Consider the following 23,495-nt stretch of genomic DNA (forward strand, 5'->3'; position numbering starts at 1 on the left):
AAAAAGGAGTGTAAAGAAAAAGACGAATAATAAAAAAAGGAGTGAGAAAGAAATCAAGCAAAGCGAGAGAAAGAGAGGAAATGAGAAGAGAGAGAGAGAGAGAGAGAGAGAGAGAGAGAGAGAGAGAGAGAGAGAGAGAGAGAGAGAGAGAGAGAGAGCGAGAGAGAGAGAGCGCGAGTGAGGGAGAAATAACTGGAAACACTACTGTGAATCACTGAGAGCATCTTGAGCTGCTTGTGTTTCCAGTGAAATTCATGTTGATCTAAAGCTGAAGTTTTTCTCTCCTCGCACCTCACTCAGGGGTCCGAGCCCCCCCCAAGTGCATCCACACCCCGCCCCCCCTTTAAACATGTTTAAGACTGCTCTTCTAAGCTTGTTGACACTGAAAGAGCTAAACCAGTTCAGACGCCTCCAGACTGAGCTCTTCTCTCTGATTTAGAGCCGGCAGCGCTGAGTAACACTGAGCGTGGGAAACATCAACACTGACCAACACACAAACAACTGGACACGCCCACACTCGACACTCACACACAGCTGGAGTGATAGTTACCTCATCACAACACACACACACACACACACACACACACACACACACAGCAGTAACACAGGCTGTTATTATCATAAAACTGGCGGATAAAAAACGAGACAGTTTACTTCAGAGATTTTCCCCCCAGACAGGTTTGTTAACGTTAAACGAAAAAAATCTACGGTTTCAAACACGGATGTAGATCCAGTGGATCAGAACTGATCCAGGCTTAAATAAATGAAGCAGGTACTGGCTAAAAGAAGCCCCGCCCACCTCTCGCCCCCAAACCCACTGTCACAGAGCCTTAGACGACGTCCACATGAGAGAACCCTGGCTGACCCCTTTAGCAGTCACGGTCAACACCAGCAATAACAGCCTGCCAGAGTTAATATTACCACTCAGAACTCATTCAAACATGCGGATTAACATACGGATTCAGATTCTTTCAATCCATTTCATGTGTGTGTGAACGCAGGAGATTTGGGTTTATTAAGTAATTAAGTTTGTGTCTTTTTTTTTCCTCAAGCAAAGTTAGAGATTATGAAAATTGTGGGCTAGATTAGCGCTAGAAAGCGCAAGATAAACATGTGGATTCAGGTTCTGATTCTTTCCATCCATTTCAGGTGTGTGTGTGTGAACGCAGAAGATTTGAGTTTAAGTTTGAGTCTATTTTCTCAGGCAGAGTTACATATTCAAATTGTGGGCTAGATTAGCACTAGAAATGCATCATTCTAAAAGTGAGCTTCACAAACTTCAGAATGTTTTAAGTGTCAATTATGAATGAGGATTTGAAAGATAATGATAATTTAAAAAAATCCTAATAAAAAGAATTAAAAAAGATGCAAGAATCTATTCAATCATTTGATTTCACAGCTTTCATAATGGTTTACATTTATTTTTGAACAGGATTCTCAAAATGTTACCATTCAGAAAATGTCAGGTGGGACACCCACACATTACTGTAACAAAAAAGTATTTTAAAGTAAAATATTTACTTACTACGTCTACTGAGAACCTGTATCAACCCCCCCGTTATCATCCGTTGCACCACATGACATTCGAAGAAAGTTAGCCTTTTAATAGCTTAATAGTTCATCTGCATATATCGCATGACATTTCTAGCATTAGGGAGGAATAAGTGCCTAAATTAATTTTATTTTGACGCAATGAAAATATATTCAGATAAAGAAAGTGCTGCAGTATTATGTTATGTTATGCGTCATGTATTTGACTCTATGGATTCTATGGAAACGTCCATTTTTGTGTCCCTGGTGTTTACAGATATATTACACCTGAAAATCATGTTTGGGTTACAATTTATTTATATTTGAAAATAAAACAATAAGTTATTTTAACAATTACACCTTCTTGAGCCTCAATTTATCAATATTTGTTTTTAAATCAATTATATAGAATTCCAAGCACCACAGAAGAGCTCGTCCTCACAGTCATGTGTGAAGGCTGAGGCCATATTTTGAAGAAAAAAATGTTTTTCTGCCATTTTAACTACAATAATCTATACATGACTATGGAATATATAAATTAAATGACAAAGAAAACAAATAGCAAATAAATATTATAAAATATATAATAAAGCTGTGGTCCCCAGGAGTCGTGTCACTGGTGTTACTGCGCAACAAAAAATCTCTTATTTTGAAATAAAAATCACACTGATGACATCACTTGACTTCCTTTTACCTGTTTTCTGAGGATCTATGAAGAAAAGCTCATGGTGAGTCCACTGAGTCTTTCAGTTATCAGAGATTTTCTCATTTAGCTCATGATTTCATATGAAGCTTTCAGCTGAAGTCACTGGTGTGACCGACTTTATTCTGAGGTAATTGTGAAAAAATAGAATACAAATGGATTAAATTACATATTTTAGTGGATATTCCATGACTGACAACATGTGGTTTGATGCTCTGTAGCAGCCGTTTAGTAAAATGCATTTAAAAATCTCTCTGGTGTTCCCTTTATTATGTGTAACACCAATGTGGATCAGTAACACCAGTGACACCTGTGGAGAGATAAAGTGGACGTTTCTGTAGAATGACCCACTTATTAAATCAACTTATAGCATTCTTATTTACATAGACCAAAAAAAAAAGAAAAAATCAATGATTATTTATTATAGCGTCTAATAAAGTACTCTAACTTTTTATTGTCTTTATTCTATGGAATTTATAGAACATAAAACATCTATATCTATATAAAATCTTTCATGATGGACTGAATTGTATCCTAAGGATTGTAACTCAGCTCAGAGATTTACACCACAGGGAAAAGAAACACTCCAGGAAGAAAAATGTCCAAGACAAGACTTCCCTAATTTGAATGAGTGACCACAGAGTAAATTTAGTTTTGCTCATAAACCAGTTTAGCCCTGCGGTTTTCCTCACTCCATTCATCTACACTCACTTCAGTCTGATTAGACTGAACTTACTGCACTCGTTTACTGCTTTACTGATGTCGCCGCTTTCCTTTCATTCAGTAATACCGAAGTGTATATAAGCATATAAAATATATATATAAAAATATACAGAAATAATGCCGCTCACTTTAACACTGCTGGTTTTCTCTGTTCCTTCAGAAGCTGAGAAAAGACAGACGAGCCTCAAGCCCAGTAAACTCCTCCTGGCCTCAACTACAGCTTACAGACCATCGGACAACATGTAATTAAGACACTGCTGCTTCAACCGCTCACGACACGAAGCTCAGACAGACACACACCCCTAAAGATCAACAACACGGACCCGGAAGGCTTCTGATTTACAGAGCCACGTCACAGAAACCTGAACATATATGGACACCAAGCTGCAACAACAGGCCATAAAGAATTACTTGTCTGATCTCACAGAAACACTAACAGAGGGGTGCAACGAATAATCGACTTCACATTACCAGGCTGAAGTGGCACAAATCTTTTTTTGCCCTAATATGACTCAGATCTGATGTTTTCAGAGCTGTGTGGACAAATCTGATCTTTTCAAATCCAACCTGAGTCACTTTCATATGAGGTCCTGGATCGGATACCTATCTGATTCGTGGCAATGCGACCTTAATGTGACGTTCAGATCGGAAATCGTGCTTTTTCCCCACTGCGTGTGACCATCATTCAGCGTTACCATGGCAACAGCGCCGAACAGAAGTTAAAGCCTGTAAACGGTGGAAAAGCAGCTCATCTCGCCTTTTTCTCCTTCGTCTCGCTCTAATAATGAAGCTGAGAGCTGATCAGAGTTAATGATCTTCTTAAAAACTGAACAAACACATTCAAACAATCTATATGATTTAAATGTTCCTCAATAATGTTTGGAGGAGCAGCAGCACCTAAACTTTGCAACTACAAATGGAATCGTGTGGTTTGGTCTGATGAGACAAAAAAAAACTGTCTAGTCATGCGCACCATCACACTTGGTGGAAAAAAGGACTGTGGTGGATCACCGGTGCTTTAGCGCTGCTCCTGCTCCAGGGGCTCAACGGCATGATAAATAGAAGTAGAAGAGTTTAGCCCAAAATCTGTCAGCCTGTGCCAGAAAGCTGCTGTGGGTGGACCTTTCAGCAGGATAATGACCCCAAACACACATCAAAACCAAGGAAATGCATCAGAAACTCAAGTGTAAATAATAATTAGCTACATTAGGCTCACAGCTCCAGTGCAAAACTAAAGAAGCAAACTTCAGACAGTCAGGCTCAATCCCAGTTCACCCCTCGCCCCTGCCACCGAGCCCTTAGCCTATTGTTTTGGGTGTTCACGTTTAGGGGCACACTACAGCCTGTAACTCAGTTCTAAGGGGTTTAGGAGACACTCGAAAACAATGGGTTGGGGTAAAAATAACAGAGGATTGGGCCTAAATATACCCTGAGGAAGGACAGGTTCAGCTTTTCTCGCATAGCCGTCACAACAAGAGTCCAGATTCAAATCTGCCTCACACAAATCAAAAACAGAGCTGTTATTTTCTACAGCAGCTCTTCTCTTCCTCCTCTCGCCCTCACTGGTCAGCTCTGGTAGGTCTCAGCAGTGAGACTGCAGTGCTCTCTGAACTGCAGTAAATCACCCTCCACCGCAGCCCACAGACACACTTCAGGGTCTTGCTGGAGAGACTAGTATTGTACTGTGTGTGTGAAAGGTGGGTGTGGTAGGCCAGGCTGGTTACACTGGGTTTATGATTGTACTGCAGCTGTTATTCTCTGGCGTTCAGCATCATTAGAGCTGCACAGTGTGAACAACATAATAGTACTGTGACCATGACACGCTTTTAATCATATTACTCACATTAAAACAGTGATGTGGTCAAAGATCGGCCTGCAAAACAGTTTTTTTTATTTTCATCTAAACTCCCACAGAAACTCATCTGGAGCTATGACTGGTCAGAATGCTTGGAAGGGTCATTTGGGCCAAATCTCACTTCTTATTTTTACCCCTACCCCTTGTTTTCAAGTGTGACTTTGCTCCTTGGAACTGAGTTACAAGCTGTAGTGGTTGAAATCTTCCTCTATGAAATGAGACCCTCAAATAAAAAGAGCATCACTTCATTAACAGCTACCAGCGCTGCTCTGTAGGCGACCCTGCCAGTCTGCAGTGACAGCAGAGGAGGGTAAAGTTCAGCTCCTCACTGCTGGGCTTTAGTTACATTTAGGGCATCATATGCCTTCAAAGAGGGGGGCAATTATTTATTAATCACCCACCCCTAATTCTTCACTGAAGAAAACGACCATAATACACTGAAACAACGTGAAACTAAGATAATACAGTGGTTTTCTAAAAACTTTTAACAGTGAAAATACACCACAAATATGTGGGATGCATGTATGAGACAAGCCTTAAATGGTGCAGCAATTGCATTCAGACGTGCGTGCAAGGATCTGGTGGTCCGGAAGGGGGGAAGGATTCTTACAGGGCTCTGGAGTATCTGTGTAACTCTCTTCTTCTGCTCCATCATGTGGAAGTCCTGGCGCAGGTCGGGCGACATGTTGCGGCTGCGCTGGTACTCCGGGTCGTTCTCGTTGATTCGGTCGAAGTACCTCTCCTTCTGACCCGCGCTGGGCGGAGGAGGGGTCGTCACCACCTCTCTGCTCATATCAGCACCTGTACTGTTCTACACTTCACCTGCAGAGAGAGAGAGAGAGAGAGAGAGAGAGAGAGAGAGAGAGAGAGAGAGAGAGAGAGAGAGACTTATTATTGTACATTACAGTCACTGTTATTGAGATTCTTACTGCAGCTGAATCTGTCACTGACAATTATACTTATAACTGATTAATCTGATTATTACGTCTCCCAGGAAGGTCAAAGTTCTGTCTGCGTGAGAGATTTATTTGTTTACGGTGAACAACGCGAACGAAGCCGTATCACCACTACACTCCCAGCACTGTCCTGCAGTCTAACCATAACTAGATGTGAACATTAAACAGCAGAGATGGGGACTAGATTTAAATAGAACAATAATTTTGTGATTGACATGTGTGATAATGTTAATAATAGGGCCTGCAACAAACGATTAATTTGATAGGCGAATAATCTATCGATTACTGAAACGAATAATCGATTATTCAGATTTTATACAACAGTTAGTTCCGGCCACGCAAGCTGATTGGTTGAGAAGCGTTCTGACTGCTGTTATTTCACCATAACGTCACAGGTTTTTCACAAACACTATCACTCTGCTGAGACGCTGTTGCTAAGCAACGACTGACAGCTGTAGGAGACGCTCAAGCCATCTGAACGTTTTTACTTCTTACTTTGCCACAAACAGAAAACGGACACTTTTAAGATCACATTTGACCGACAGCCGATTTGGTCAGACTCTGAAGATGAGACGACACTAAATTCCCAAACTGTCATCACCACTGAGCAGCTTTTCAGTCGGCAGCTGAGACAGAAGAACAGCTAAACAACCTGGAATCAGCCAGAAATGAACCCAACACCATTTGCCAAACTAAATGGGCTGTAAGATGTTTTACAGACTGACTGGAACAAAACAACATTAATACTGATCTGGCAAAAACTGACAAAACTGAGCTGAACTTGATATTGTGGCAGTTTTATGGCTCAGTCTGTCCTTCAAAAGGCGAGGCTTACAGCAGACTGAGCAGCGAGTGGGCGGCGTTCATTACTCTGACGTAGCAACAAGCTGCTTGTTAAGGAACTATAATTTGGTGAAGGAACTGCGAACATTAAAACATATTAAACGCCGCGTTTACGGCCCAGTTTATTAATTTATTACTTTATTTATTTAACTGTTGTATAAAAGCAGTAGAACACTCGAGGAGCAAGGCACCTAACCCCCAACTGCTCCCCGGGTGCTGCGGATAGGGCTGCCCACCGCTCCAGGCAAGTGTGCGTTCGCTAGTGTGTATGTGTTTCACTGCATGGATGGGTTAGATTGCGGTGGTGAAATTCCTACATTGTGGGACTAATAAATAATCTAATTAATCTTAATCTAATGTCAAAACATTCCTGGTGAGAAGTGAAAAATGAGTTTTGTTACATTAGTAATGTAATGACAGCTCATCAGGCTGCAGCAGTGGGTTGTGGTCGTGGTTGGGAGCGGTGTGGTTTCGTTGTCCGGAACCACGTCACGAGACCGAGGACATTTATATTGTGGTTTCAGTCTCGGTTCCAGAATCGTTACACCCCTAAAACACTCTCAGATATAAACGTTCAAAACCGTCACTGGGGCAGTTCCCCTCTCATCCCTGGGTACCCTCAAGAGTACATCTCTACATACAGTCAGGGAACAGAGATATTTTCTAAAGCTACGTTCACATTATAAGCCTCTTTGTTCAAATCTGATCTCTCTGACGTGATGGTTCACACTCGTTTAGGTAAGTGATTCAGATCTGTCATTAATGTGACGAACCGGCGTCCTGAAATGACCCTCATGAGCTCATCCTACTCAGTAACGTCACGTGAATGAATCACAATCATCATCAGCACAAACTAACGAGCAGAACGAGCTTCACTGAGAAGATCATTAACTCTGATCATCTCTCAGCTTCATTATTAGAGCGAGACGAAGGAGAAAAAGGTGAGATGAGCTGCTTTTCCACCGTTTACAGGCTTTAACTTCTGATCGGCGCTGCTGCCATGGTAACGCTGAACGATGGCGCACGTGTAGTGAAAAAAAGTACATGAATTCCGATCTGAGCGCCACATTAAGGTCACATGGCCACGAATCGGATACGTATCCGACCTAGGACCACATATGAAAGTGGCTCAGGTCGGATTTGAAAAGATCAGATTTGTCCACACAGCCTTGAAAACATCAGATCTGAGTCACATTAGGGCAAAAACACAGATTTATGCCACTTCAGCCTGACAGTGTGAATGTAGCCTGAGTTGTACTGACTCCACACACCCCGTCTCGTCTCCAGGCTTTTTATTTTACTGTTCTGTTTTAAAACATTTGGTTATCAAAAGGTACAAATACAAACTTTTCACCTAGAAAAACGCATTTAAGGTTCACAACTGGACCTTTAAACCACTGCTGCACTTTTGAGGGAACGTTTACATTGTCTGTACTTTGATTAACGAAAAGTGTAAAGGCTGAAAGAGAAGATGACAGAAAACATCTCAGCAAGTGTGACTGAGAACAGAGACTCTGTACAGGAGCCACCTATGACTTTCAGTACTACAGCAGACTGAGTCAGTCAGGTACACACAGCTCTGCACAACAACTGTGGTTACTACAACAGAAACCACCCTAAACAATGATAAACAGAGAGACAGATCGGCACACAGACAAACGGAGAGACAGATCGACACACAGACAAACGGAGAGACAGATCGACACACAGACAAACAGAGAGACAGATCGACACACAGACAAACAGAGAGACAGATCAACAGATAAATGAGGCGCTGAAAGAAGTACTCAGGGCTGAAAACAGCTTATTTGGCAGGCAAAGCAGACGGAATCTTTTACTACTACTGCAGCACAGACACGCACACAGACACCCAGAGACACAGACACCCAGAGACACAGACACCTGCACAGGAGAGAGATCAGAGAAACAGAACTGCTCTTACAGACACATCCTGAGATGTGAGAGGGAGAGAGAGAGAGAGAGAGAGAGAGAGAGAGAGAGAGAGAGAGAGAGAGAGAGAGAGAGAGAGAGAGAGAGAGCGCGCCTCAGAGAGAGGAGGGAGGACAAAGAGGAGAGAGAGGAGTGATGAGAAAGAGGGGAGAGAGAGAAAAAGAAAAAAGGGGAAACACGGGAGGGATATAGGGCAAAGGTTAGAGAGAGAAAGAGGGGAGAGAGGCAAAGAGGGGAGAGAGCGAGAGAGGGTAAGAAGAGAGGGACAGAGTGGAGAGAGAGAAAGGTGGAAGAGAGAGGCAAAGAGGGGAGAGAGAGAGAGAAAGAGGAGAAAAGAAAGGTAAGGAGGGGAGACAAAGAGAAAGAGGGGAAGAGAGGCAAAGAGGGGAAAGAGAGGGGGAAAGAGGGGACAGAAAGAGAAACAGGTGGAAGAAGAGGTAAAGAGGGGAGAGAAAGAGAAAGAGGGGAAAAGACAGAATGAGGGAGAAAGAGAGAGAGAGAGAGAGAGAGAGAGAGAGAGAGAAGAGGGGAGAGAGAAAGAGAAACAGGTGGAAGAAGAGGTAAAGAGGGGAGAGAGAGAAAGGGGAAAAGACAGAATGAGGGAGAAAGAGAGAGGGGAAGAGAGAAGAAGGGAGAGACTAAGAGAGGGGGAAAGAGAGAAGAAGGGAGAGAGTAAGAGAGAGGGGGAAAGAGAGAAGAAGGGAGAGAGTAAGAGAGAGGGGGAAAGAGAGAAGAAGGGAGAGAGTAAGAGAGAGGGGGAAAGAGAGAAGAAGGGAGAGGGTAAGAGAGAGGGGGAAAGAGAGAAGAAGGGAGAGGGTAAGAGAGAGGGGAAAGAGAGAAGAGGGGAGAGAGTAAGAGAGAGGGGGAAAGAGAGAAGAGGGGAGAGAGTAAGAGAGAGGGGAAAGAGAGAAGAGGGGAGAGAGTAAGAGAGAGGGGGAAAGAGAGAAGAGGGGAGAGAGTAAGAGAGAGGCGGAAAGAGAGAAAAAGGGAGAGAGTAAGAGAGAGGGGGAAAGAGAGAAGAGGGGAGAGAGTAAGAGAGAGGCGGAAAGAGAGAAAAAGGGAGAGAGTAAGAGAGAGGGGAAAGAGAGAAGAGGGGAGAGAGTAAGAGAGAGAGGAAAGAGAGAAGAGGGGAGAGAGTAAGAGAGAGAGGAAAGAGAGAAGAGGGGAGAGAGTAAAGAGAAGAGGGGAGAGAGAAGAGGGGAGAGAGAGAGAACGGACAGAGAGAGATGTCATGAACAATGAGAGGAACTCCATCCTTCGAGTCTTTTTCCCCCACTTTCTAATATTTAGCTAGATTTTATCAGGACACTGAGACTCCATTACAGCAGCTCTCAGTGTCTCTCTCCCTCCCTCCCTCCCTCTCTCTGAAGGGTTAATCCGGAGAGCATTACAGACGGCCACAGAACACCAAGCTTTACCAGATGGTCTGGGAGCGAGTGAGAGAGTGAGAGAGTGAGAGAGAGAGCACAAGAGAGAGGGGAGAGAGAGAGAGAGAGAGAGAGAGAGAGAGAGAGAGAGAGAGAGAGAGAGAGTGAGAGAGTGAAAGCCAAGGAGTAAGATATCTCCCTCTCTCTGTTCTGATGAGTTCCTGGGCAGTTCTTGCTCTAAGCTGCTCACGGGGGTCAAATGGCATTTAAAAAGATGTTCAGATTAGTGACGCAGCTCTGCCTCTGAGACACGGGGGAGAGAGAGAGAGGGAGAGGGAGAGAGGGAGAGAGAGAGAGAGGGAGACCAGACCGACCGACTCCGACTCCAGACGAGACTGATATCCCACATCTACAGAGCAGAATTCCTGAGGGTGGGAGATACGGCAAAAACAAAAATAAAGATAGTGGCACAAAAACGTATTTGGACTTTAACTACTGATAAACCTCAATAAGGATCTATACGTCATCAAACCTTCAGCACAGCGTCAGGCTGATGGTGGACTCTGTGGTCTGGACGCAAACCTGAAGACGTCTGCAACGAAACCGCTTAAATATCACAAAATGCTTTAATTTTCTATTAATATTAGCCTGTTTCACAATGCCACTACAATCCCCAGCATGCACTGCAACATTATGTGTGCTCCAACTCTCCTACCCCAGTAGCAATCTATGGGACAGCGGTTCCACCTCAGTTCTACACAGTTCCACTCCAGTCATACCACCAAACACACCAGCTGCATTTCACCTGCAGTTCAGCCAGTTTAAACACCCAACATCAGGTCAGCAGCTCACTGAGCCCAAGTCTTAATGAACTGAAAGAAAGGATGTCAGGTGTCTAGAGCCCAATCCCCACTTCACCCCTCGCCCCACCTCTTAGCCCTACCCCTCTGTTTTGCGCATTCACGTCTAGGGGTAGGGTGGCCCAATTCTTGTTGAGATAGAGGGGTAGGGCGAAGTGTTTGGGCTACACGGCCCCCCAAACGGAGGCTTTTTCAGAGGCTCCAAACAGAGTGATATCAGAAAAAAAGAAAAACTGGCAGATGGCTGAACGAGAGAACAAAGAAACCCACAAATGTGAGAATTTACTCTGTTAAAAAAATTATAATAACCACTGAATTATCTTGGTTTAATGTCGTTTCAGTGTATTATGGTCCTTTTCTTCATAACAGGCATAAGAAATCGCTAGAAGCATGCTAATGTCTCGGTAGCTAACTTTCCCGTTCCACCTTAAATAGTCCAGCAGTTCTGCCGCCTGAAGCGCCAGAATGTAACTGCTGCTCCATTTAAGGTGGACGATAATAAATAATTGCCCCCCTTTGAAGGCATATGATGCCCTAAATGTAACTAAAGCCCAGCAGTGAGGAGCTGAACTTTACCCTCCTCTGCTGTCACTGCAGACTGGCAGGGTCGCCTACAGAGCAGCGCTGGTAGCTGTTAATGAAGTGATGCTCTTTTTATTTGAGGGTCCCATTTCATAGAGGAAGATTTCAACCACTACCCCGTTACTCAGTTCCAAGGGGCAAGGAGACACTCGAAAACAAGGGGTAGGGTAAAAAGAAGAAACAGGACTGGGTCTAGTTCAAGCAAACAGGCAGAGCAACTGGGGACATTTAAACTTGGAATATTTCAAGTAGTCATGCAGTATTTCAGGGTCTACTACAAGTGCCTGTATTTTACTGCTGAAGTTTTTGCGTATTATGAATAAAACAACAGCCAGTTTGGGTTACAGCACAACATTAAAATTAAAAATGAAATTATTTTTTCTCTGGCCCACAGGGGTGGGCGATACAGCAAAAATGTTATATCACAATACTTCAAGACATTTTCAAGATATGATATTTCATTTTTATGAGAGTTAATAAGTTGGAATGAACAAAACAGGAACTATTATAAAAATATAATATAATAATAACACCACCAACGATAATCCTATAACTTCAATGATTTCATTCAATGCGTCACATACTGCACTAAATCCAATTAAACAGGACTAATTATGCTGAGTGTGCAATAAAACAGGTCTTCTTTACCTGCTGATGATATTCATGATATACTCAGAAAAGCATATTGTGACATCATGATGACGATATCGTCATACTGCCCAAGCCCAGTACCACAATTAAAATATTAAAACATGAAAAAAGTTCTTTTCCTGAAGAAAATGCAGAGCGACTGCACAGCTTAAGCTAGCTATGTTGTCAGGCAGTGTCCCAGCTGGTTGCTAGGATGTAGCTAGGCAGTTGCTATAGCATCGCAGACAGTTGCTAGGGTGTTGCTATGGTATGCCGTACTGTTGCTAGGTGGTTGCTAGGGTGTTATGGTATCCCGTATTGTTGCTGGGTGGTTGCTACAGTATCCTAGGTGACTGCTAGGTGGTTGCTATGGCACTGCAGGGCATTGCTAGGGTGTTATAGTATCCTGTATTGTTGCTGGGGTGTTGCTATGGTATCCCGTACTGTTGCTAGGCAGTTGCTAGGTGGTTGCTTATATCCTAGGTGATCGCTTGGCAGTTGCCACAGCATCATAGGTGGTGGCTAAGGTGCTATGGTATCCCATATTGTTGCAAGGTGGTTGCTATGGTATACCGTATTGTTGCTAGGCAGTTACTAGGGTGTTGCTATGGCATCACAGCTGCTTGCTAGGTTGTTATGGTATCCTATATTATTGCTAGGGTGCTGCAATGGTATCCTATATTGTTGCTAGGCGGTTCCTATGATATCCTAGGTGATTGCAAGGCAGCTGCTATGGCATTGCAGCTGGTTGCTAGGGTGTTATGGTAGCCTGTATTGTTGCTAGCGTGCTGCTATGATATCCTGTACTGTTGCCTAGGTGGTTGCTAGGGTGTTGCTAGGTGGTTGCTAAGGTATCCCAGGTGATCGCTAGGCGGTTGCTATGGCAAGATGTCATAATGGATGATCATCCAATCTGCTACCTGTTACTATGCAGTTACTACACAATGCTTTATGTTAATAGACTCCTGATTTAATTGTGATGTAGTTTATTAGAATAATGATAAACAGCCACGACAGCAGCACAGCGCTAATACAAAACCTACAGAAGCCATAAAAAGATGTTCTGATTGATAATCTGAACTACAACCTCGTTCAACTGCTACTGAATAACTTTGTTTACTATTATAAATTTGTACATACAGATGAAAGTATGTGGCAAATAAACTTCTTTAACACACACTCACACAAACACACACACTGTTCTACGTTCCTGCGTGTCACTGACCGCCGGACCTCTCGTGCCCCTACGGGTGGGCGGGGCTTAAACTTGTTTGGTGGCATTGCTTTATCTCACCGTCATAGCAACAGCTCACAAACACACACGCGTGTTCACAGCTGGTGCCATAAAAGCGTTCACTGCACGGATGAACGCCAGTGACACACAAACACCCACACACACTCCTAAACGCATTAGTGGGAACAAACACACAGGCTGCTTATACACAACGCTAAAGCTCTTTAACCCAAAACAACACCGCTAACACAGAGGCGGTCAGAAAACCAGAGCCACACTCTGGTCTGCAGCTTTCAGGTCAGTCCACTTCAGCTTTCTAGCGTGAATTTTTACATTTGTTTCAGTGGAATTTGCTGCGATGGTCAGTTAAACTGCACTGGACCAATTTTGCATGCATCGAGTTCAGCTTTGGTTCATGTCTTCAGCCAACAGTGTTAGAAGAGGTGAAGAGGTCCACTGAAAAAGGAAGTAGTTACTAAAACGAGAGAGAGAGAGAGACTGAAGAGGGTTTTCCATCTAACAGTTTTTTGTGAATTTTGAAAATGTGTTTAAAAAAAACTGGATGGAAAATGGAGATTAAAACAATAATGAATGAATGAATGAATAAATAAATAAATAAATTTAGCAAAAAAAATAAAATAAAATAAAATTTTACGCTACTACAAGGTGGAAAAGTAAGAGTACTGCTAAAGCCAAAATGCAAAAAAGGATGATGGAAAACGTTTTTTCGATTTAAGAATGATCATCAAGCCATGAGAAACGACTGGCCCTACAGACGGTCCGACCGTGGTCCGAAATGCTGAATCAAAGCCTGTTTAAAAAGGTTCTGCACAACGTGCTCCCAGAACTGTCTGGTGTGTTTTCATTCCCAGACGCAAGGTGGACGTTGTCAGGGTGGGTCTGAGATTTCGGTCCTTATTAAGAGGGCCACTGCTCGTCCTGCCCGGCGCCTCTGAGTTGAACAATCATAAAAAAAATGGCAAATGGCTGTAAAGATAAAGATAAAGAAGACTCTACTTAGGGCGTTTTCACACTTTTAGGCCGTTTCAGCGTCTGAAGTGGACTCAGGTCGCCAAAGCATGGTTTTCTGTGCATATGTACCTCAAATGAACTCAAGACCCCTCAAAACAGCCCCAAAAACAAACAGAACTCAGACCATCTCTCGAGGGGGTCTCAGTTCAGTTCCTTTGTAGTTCATTTTGTGGTTCGACTGATTTGCGCATTGTGAAAACAAAGCAGCCCCAGTCAACTTTAGCTTTACGGTGAAGACCTCGAGGCTTATCATGAGCACAGCCACAGTCTTTGGCACTTCAGCAGGTAAAAATAGACCACCAAGGATCATTTAGCATTGGGGGCAGTTGTGGGCTGGAGGTTAGGGAACCAGCCCTGTGACCGGACGGTTGCCAGTTCGATCCCCTGAGCCGACAGTACGTGAGTGAGCAAGGCACCTAACCCCCAACTGCTCCCTGGGCGCTGAGGATAGGGATGCCCACTGCTCTGGGCAAGTGTGCGCACTGCCCCCTAGCATGTGTGTTCACTAGTGTGTGTGTGGTGTTTCACTGCACAGATGGGTTAAATGTGGAGGTGAAATTTCCCTGTTGTGGGACTAATAAAGGTCACTTAACAAGTCGGGTGGAGCTCAGTGTGGAGTACAGCCCAAAACAGAGCCCACATGCAGTTCGGAGCGGCCAATCGGGGAGCAGCAGGCGTGTCTGGTGGCTCCTCTCACCACCTGAAAGGTCAGATTGATCACATAACGCTGCCCACTCTACGAGCACTGCGCACACCGTGAGTGCTGTGAAAGGGGTCTGAGTTCTAATGGAGTTGTGGTCTGAGATCTCAGAGGACCAGAAAGAAAACTGAGTCCTCTTTATAGTTCTTTTACTTTATGAACACAAAGAGAACTGAGGTCATTTGCAGCTGGTTCCCTTACAGGTTGACTTTAACAGAACTCAGTTTGGTTCTTTCAAAAAGAATTACATGTGAAAACACTGTTAGTTACATCTGAGTCAAATCTGTCCATCATTAGCGACATTTACAGCCTAATAATCTGTTAATGATCCAACTAATAGCTCAATTGGAATAGAATACGTCCATGTAAACACCTCAGTCGGAATAGACTAGTCTGATTGAGGCCATTCAGAATACAGTTTGATCGAGGTGGGTAATCCTGTAAATAATCAGTTAAATAGAAGAATAATATCCGTGTAAACGCCTGTATCTGATTACATTCCCTATCGGAACGTTTAAGTCTGGTCTGATCATGTTCGTCACGTCATAGTGAAAGTTTATACCGTTCAACATGGCGGGAGCAGAAACTGGTCTGCAGCGGAGACGAAGTTTATGCTCTGATCTTTAAAAGACGGCGGTGGGACGGACGTCCAGCTTATGTGTCTCAGAACACGACGTCTTCCTCACGGCCTTCTTTAATAAGGACATGTGAAGGACGTTTTCCTGAGTCTGACATCATTTTAAAGCAATTAAAAACACAAGCACTGCTCACTGCTGCTCATCTCCCTCTGACTGGAACTCATGTGATGCTCGTTGTCATGGTAACGTCTACACTAAGTGGTTCTCTACGCATGAGCATCATTTTGGATCTGATTGCTTGTAGTGAGCAAATAAACGGAGATTTTCCATCAGATTGTTGAGTAGAGTGAGAATAAACACCTCAGTCTTAATCTGTAATCGGAATGTATTTAACCGGATTGGAGAAAATCTGTGCATGTAAACACAGATAGTGTGTTGATGCAGCTCCTGATCACGGCATCTAAAGTTTCTTTGTATCACTGTGGTGAATGGAAACACAACGTAATTCACTTTTTTCCCTGCTGAAATTATGTTTGAATGGAAACCTGGCCACAGAGAGAGAGAGAGAGAGAGAGAGAGAGAGAGAGAGAGAGAGAGAGAGAATATGCTTGTGCAACTGATGTGACAGCTGCACACACACACGGTGGGGACACCCGCAGTACAGTGGGACAGTCATGAGACCCACACAGCGTCCGGCTCCGTCAATGCCATCAATGCCTCATTGTGCAGCCGCTTTCACCCGGAGAACCCAGAGACAGGATTCACCCAGAGAGAGAGCACCACACACACACACACACACACACACACACACACACACAAAAACACACACACACGAGAGTGTGACTCAATTCTGACTGCAGTAACAGCCATGAACACTGTATATGGTGCTATACAGAACCTGTTTTAAAAAAAAGGCTCTATATAGCACCAAAAAGGGCTCTTTTCCTGTAACAAGCCTGACGTCATAACAACAGAAGAACCCTTTTTGGTGCTATATAGAACCCTTTTCAAACAGGTTCTGTTTAGAACCATCTATAGCACATTCTTAAAAACCCTTTCATGATGCAAAGAATCCTCTAATCACATAAGGAGTTCTTTGAGTGTTCATGGTTCTATACAGAACCATTTTCTTTACCCCAAGAACCCTTTTAGAACCATCTTTAAGAGTGCAGCCTAACTATTTCTGAAAAGGTATCTGAGCTGACGACTATTACAGAACCATTACAGAACCCTGTGCATGATTAAAAGTTTCTTTGCATCGTGATAAGGTTCTTCAGGTTGATGGAGAACAGTGTTGTATATGGTTCTATACAGCACCTTCATGAAAAGGGTTCTATACAGCACCAAAAAGTCTATTGTGACGATCTCAAGCTTGTAACAATAGAGGAACTCTTTTTGGGGCCATATAGAACCCTTTTCAAAAAGGTCTACAGCTAATTCTCCATCAATCGGAAGAACCATTTCGTGATGCAATGAACCCTTTAATCAAGCAAAGGGTTCTTCGAGTGTTCATGGTTCTATATAGGACCATTTTCTTTACTAAAGAAGCCTTGAAGAATCACCTTTAAGTGTAAAGCAGAAGCGATTAGCTTGTACAATAATGCATTTCGCTGTTGTGGGAACAAAATCTCGTTCCTCCAAAATGGTAACTTTACAGGAGAAGGAAAAAACATACTTTACTTTTAATGTAAGTCAATGGAACTAGAGATTTTTGCCAAGTCATTTTGGGCCGTTTCTTTTGGTCCATTCATCATGAAATTTACAGACAACGTAAACGGTAACAGGCATTTTCAAACTACGTCAAAAACTGAAAAACGACAAAAATAGAGATACGAGGTTTTCTTCCAACCTCGTCTTGTAAAGGCTTCAGTTGCTTTTCCCAGTGAAGTAAACCGTTAAATTACAGACTCTGATTATTCAATCAAATTACCCGATAGATTATATGACCACTAATACGCTCAGTAGTGACCGCCCTATAAAGATGAATTCCCTCAGAAACGCTGAGTGGATAAGCTTTAATACAGTAATAGTTGTACGCCAGCTTGGACCTAGCGTGCGCACTTGGAGGAACTTTCTGACCGAGCTCTGCGTCTAGAGTTTCAACACGGCGACGTATCTGGCTGAAAAAGAGGAACGAAATGGGCCACGAAATCGCCGGTTCTCAGCCCAGTGGGTCCACAGTGCTTCACACACACCTCAAAGGCCTCAAGACGTATCAGAACAGAACACGAAGCCACAGCGCTGAGGTCAAATCTGAGTAATAGCGGCCTAAACGGGAATTCCACTCCCGATTACTGCACAGCTCAATGACTGTCTGTGTTTACATGCAGAGATTTTAGCCAATCTGATTGAATACATCCCAATTACAGATTCAGACTGAGGTGTTTATTCTCACTCAACAATCTGATGGAAAATCTCTGTTTACATGCTCACTACAAGTAATCCGATCCGAAAAGATGCGCATGGATAGACCACCGCTTAGTGTAGATGTTACCATGACAACCAGCACCATGAGAGTCCAGCCAGAGTGGCCACTTTTACATGCAACCTAATAAGAATCGGAATACAGTTTCTATCTTATTAAACGAGGTGGGTAATCCTGTAAATAAGAATAATATCCATGTAAACGCCTGTATCTGATTACATTCCCAATCGGCCCCCTTTTACCCTGTTCTTCAGTGGTCAGGACCCCCGTGGACCCTCGCAGAGCAGGTACTATTTGGGTGGTGGATCATTCTCAGCACTGCAGTAACACTGCAAGGTGGTGGTGTGTTAGTATGTGTTGTGCTGGTCTGAGTGGATCAGACACAGCAGTGCTGCTGGAGTTTTTAAACACCTCAGTGTCACTGCTGGACTGAGAATAGTCCACCAACCAAAAATATCCAGCCAACAGCGTCCTGTGGGCAGCGTCCTGCGACCACTGAGGAAGGACCAGAGGATGATCAACACAAACTGCGCAGCAGCAGATGAGCTATCGTCTCTGACCTTACATCTACAAGGTGGACTGACAAGGTAGGAGTGTCTAATAGAGTGGACAGTGAGTGGACAGTGTTTAAAAACTCCAGCAGCACTGCTGTGTCTGATCCACTCAGACCAGCACAACACACACTAAAACACCACCACCACATCAGTGTTACTGCAGTGCTGTGAATGATCCACCACCCAAATAGTACCTGCTCTGTGAGGGTCCATGGGGGTCCTGACCACTGAAGAACAGGGTAAAAGGGGGCTAACAAAGTATCAGAGAAACAGATGGACTACAGTCTGTAACTGTAGAGCTACAAAGTGCACCTATATAGTAAGTGGAGCTGATAAAATGGACAGATAACTGCGATCTTCTCAAATAACTGATCATGTAATAACTGTGACAGGCCTAATTTGATTAATTACACTTGGGGTGGGGTGGTGGTGGGGGGTGGAGAGGTGACTGTACATCCTCTTAACTCTCTCTTCAACGTCTGGCTCAAAAATGACAGAATCAACATCCTCTCGTGTGCTGATCTCACACTCAGACTAAAACCGAGCTGTGAAGCTGCAGGAGACCACCACCCATGGCCTTCCCATCGCTGGGGGCAGGGCGGCACTTCATACTCTTGGCTCACGCTCCCAGTGCGACCCCTCCGGCGCTCCTCTAATGTTTCCCTCGCGTGCCTCCAAATCAGCACTGCCTCTCCCACTCTTTAATACCACAGCCGCTATTAATAGTGAAGCAGTTTAGAGATCCAGTTTCAGCCCCAACACCCACAACACCAGCGCTGGGAAAGAATCGCAGCTAATCTGAAAAGTGCATGTTAAGGAGGCCTGAATGCTGCTTCGTCTACTTCATCACCCTAAAACATCAAGTTAGATGATCCAAGAAAGTTTTTAAAAAGTGTTTGGAGGCAGAATTTGCAGTTGGAAGCATAAATCGGACCCTGGCATCTCACTAATCTGGCTCCAGTATTGTAATATCACACTGAGGGGCCTCTAGTGGTTCTCAACCCTAACTATTAAAGAGGAACTTATTTTTTAAAAAATTGTGTATAATTAAAGCGCTGAGATGTAAACAGAGTCATTCAGAGCGGTTTGGTGTGAAATGCTCCATTCTAGAGAAACGTAGAGTCAAAAATGTTCACAGTGGTGATGATAGGAACCAGACGTCCAACTCTAAAAGGGTGAAGTGGTCAGATATATTCCGTCTGATGTCTGAGACACCGATTTATAAAAGGTTTGTGATAACATTTTGGTTTAAAATGCATTTTATTCCGTTCATGGTGGTGGAGGGATACATGCAGGGTGTTATGAGGCAAAATAGTCCTGAAAGAAAACTTAGTTTTGCTGATTTATGACTATTTTACCATCATCAACATTACATACAGAAACTCAGCAGACATGTAGGTTCTCTGGTGGCTCTGGATAGTAAATAAAACGCCTATATTTGTGTTGTAGACCTTGTGGTTCCCATCACCACCACTAAAAAATCTGTAATTTACTCCACAATGAAGAGTTTCTCATTAAACCACTCTTACAGGCTCTGTTTACATCTCAAGGACTCAGGAGTTAATCAAGCATTATTCAGAACTTTTGGTGGAACTTTTCGGCTCATTTAACTACTGCCCACAAATAAAGTTAGTAAGATAAATTCTCAGGAAGAATTTTTGCACCTTTTTATCTTTTATTCATAATCAACTACGGATTTCTATTGTTTGGTTAAAGAGCTGCGACAAAAACACTACATTTAATATGATGCACACTTTGTAGCCATAAAGACTGACAAAGGCAAGAACAAATATGAATATTCAATATATTTAAGTTTCTAACCCGGACTCCTTAATCGTTTTGGCCTCAATGTATTAATTTGTGGCCTCAATATATTAATTTGTGACCTCAATATATTAATTTGTGTTCTCAATATATAACTTTTAGCCTGAATATAGTAATTTGTGGCCCCACTATAGTAATTTGTGGCCCCACTATAGCAAACTGTGGCCTCAATATAATAATTAATGGTATTAATTTGTTGTTTTAGTATATTCATTTGTGGGCTCAGTATATTAATTTGTGGCCTCGATATATTGTGATCTATACTTATCTTATATTAGTCCTGAAACTAAAAAACTAAAGAATGTGTCTTTGCTGATCGATTAAATTTGAGGAAAGCGTGGAAATTTGATTTTTCGGTGAAGCAGCCCTTTAATACCTCATTGACACGCAGAGCTCAAAGCGCCGCGGTTTTTAGCATTAGCATTCGGGTCGCTGCAGCACAAACGACTTAAACTCGTCGAGTGAGAGAAGTTTTACGATTCCGGAGCTTTAATGGAGAACTCGGGGACTCAGAGTGAACCACAGCTACACGGAGCTCTTACACTAAGCTCTTAATGCAGGACTTAACGCAAACTGACTTCACTCGACGAGTTTAAACCGTTTGTATTTGCGGCGAGTGAAATGCTAATGCTAATGCTAAAGGGCCAGTGAGTTTGTACACACTGAGAGACGAACTGACCTAATTTACTCAGCGTGCTGCACTTTAACACCAACTCTGATCTATTTTAGATAATAATTTCAAGACGAGACCGAAGTCTGCATCCTATGCCAGCTTCTTGTTAGAATTGTCCCGTTCCACCTTAAATAGTGCGGCAGTTACATTCAGTTAAGCTGCGTTCGGAGGCGCCAGAACGTAACTGCTGCACCATTTAAGGTGGAACGGGACAATTCTAACAAGAAGCTGGAAAACAGCAGAATTCAGCTTCGTACTTTTAGGTAACACTTCAGCCCAAGGTGAATTTACGAACTTTCCGTTCCACCTTAAAGGCTACAGGAGCGACTGCGCCATTTAAGGTGGGACGAAACATTCAAAACAAAACCAACTTCAGCCTCTTGCTGTATATGCTTCGCCTGCCTTGCCTGTAACTTATATTCAACTGAATATTTACCAAACTCTCCTTAAGTTTCGCAATCGCTGATCCTAAATCAGCTTAGTTTCACACTTTGTAGGTAATTTATCCAAACAACCGAACTGTTTTCCCCTCAGATCTGCTTTAAAAGAGAAAAATGGAGGTGAACAGATGCTAAAGAAGCTCCAGTTCAGTTCTACAGGGTCCCTGGAGAGAGATCTGGGACCTCATTTATTTGTTTTTGTAAAGGGGAGTTCCACCAAATTTTGAAATTTCTGAATAATTCATTCCTTTAGATGTAAACCGAGTGGTTTGATCTGAAGTGGTTCATTGTAGAGAAACTTACAGACTCTGATTTCTTTACAGTGGCGGTGATGGTAACCAAATCTTCTACAACACAAACATACCCATTTTATTTACCACTCAAAACCACCAGTGAAGCTACACGTGCCTTCTCGTTTCTTATATGTAACGTTAACGATGTTAAAATGGTCAAGAGTCTGAAAATAAGTTTTCTTTGGGGGCTATTTTGCCTCACAACGCCCTACATGTACCCCTCCGCCGCCATGCATGGGTTAAAATCCATTTTAAGCCCAAACTTTGTCACTAAACTATCCTAAGACAGCGTCTCAGACACCAGGCTGTGAAATCATAACCGTTTCATGTAGTAACGTTAACTCTGTGAGGGAGCTTTCAGAGGTGGATGTCTGGTTCCTATCACCACCACTGTGAACAATCCTGACTCTGCAAGTTTCTCTAGAGCGGAGCTTTTCGCAGCAAAGCACTCTGAATGGCTCTGTTTACATATCAACGCTTTAATTATGCAGAATTTTTTGAAAAAGCGGTGGAGTTGCCCTTTAACTCAAGCTGCTTTTCTTTCGTTATTTCACTAAATATCAACCATTTACTGGAGCGCGGAGGCTTTAAGCTGCACCTCTGCTGGATAAAGAGCGGAGTAAAGCCGCTTCTAACATTAGTATCGCCCTCATTCCTCCCGCGGGTCTCCTTCATTCAGCACGTGGTCGGTTTTTCACCCTTTAAGGTGGGTTTCCGACCTCCCCCAGAACAAACCCACCCGCCCGAAAGAGCATGAAGCCAGAGAAAGGCCGAGCACCCACCTGTGTGTGTTCCTAACCGATCCTAAATCCAGCCGTGCGAACCGTGAGCTCCGTCTCAGAGCGCGCGCATAGTCCTCACGCTCCGCGCTGAGTGAGTGAGGGAGAGCGGGAGAGCCCGCACCCGCCACACCGAGCTCGGGCTCACTCTCTCCGGCCACACATGCTCGGCTCGGCCGCTGGACTCCACCGCACAGAACACAAAAAGTCGCGAGAGTGAACAGACAAAGCGCGCGAGGAGAACTGAGGACCGGAGCAGCGCGAGCGCCGCCTGAGCGACTGACTGCAGGAATGCTTCTGGCTGCGGAGAAGCTGAAGCGCGCACGTGACCTGATAATCCACCCACGAGCTCTGAGCGCGCAGCCGCGCTGACCAATCGGAGCACAGGCACTGGACGGAGCCACGCCCATTCCGTATGTATGTGCGTGTGCAAGGAGAACTAAAAGGTCAGTGTTTACAGTAGTGTTCGTGCGCAGCCGCGACAGATCCGCACTGTGAAGTTAGGTTTGGTGCAACATCACCGCGAATAATCATAACCATCCCTCTCTCGCGCGCAAGGGGTTTGCGCTGTCCTTGTCGGGGTGGGGGTGGGCGATACGGCGGAAATGCTTCAACGCGCTGTAATACCGAGTCCCTAAGATAACATTATTGATTATTTTTTAATAAGGCGTGGACGCGAATTACTATATTGAGGCCACAAATTAATGTATTGAAGCCACGAGTTAAAGTTCTCAGAACTCAGAACTGGGCTCAATATATTAATTTGTGGCCTTGATATAGTAAATTATTACTTCAATATAGTAACTTATGGCCTCAATATGGTAAATGGTGGCCTCGATATATTAATTTGTGGCCTCAATATAATAATTAATGGCCTCAATGTATTAATTTGTGGCCTTAATATATTAATTTGTGGCCTCAATCTATTAATTTGTGGGCTCAATATATTAATTTGTGTCCTCAA

At 43.5% G+C, this 23,495-nt stretch overlaps 1 protein-coding gene across 9 annotated transcripts in view; it reads right to left on the reverse strand.

Moving 5' to 3' along the window:
• Positions 1-23,495, reverse strand: part of add3a (adducin 3 (gamma) a) — a 194,152-nt gene that overhangs the window by 43,222 nt on the left and 127,435 nt on the right. For 8 of the 9 annotated variants that reach the window (XM_036565150.1, XM_036565149.1, XM_036565148.1 and 5 more), the window contains one exon: positions 5,422-5,633. In XM_036565150.1, coding sequence (XP_036421043.1) covers positions 5,422-5,604 — 183 coding nt within the window. In that variant the 5' untranslated portion in view covers positions 5,605-5,633. Of the gene's footprint in view, positions 1-5,421; positions 5,634-22,534; positions 22,815-23,495 lie in introns of those variants that run through there. The other variant, XM_036565152.1, reaches the window with a different exon arrangement.

The sequence above is a fragment of the Colossoma macropomum genome, unplaced genomic scaffold (assembly GCF_904425465.1).
Source record: "Colossoma macropomum unplaced genomic scaffold, Colossoma_macropomum, whole genome shotgun sequence".
Taxonomy (NCBI): domain Eukaryota; kingdom Metazoa; phylum Chordata; class Actinopteri; order Characiformes; family Serrasalmidae; genus Colossoma; species Colossoma macropomum.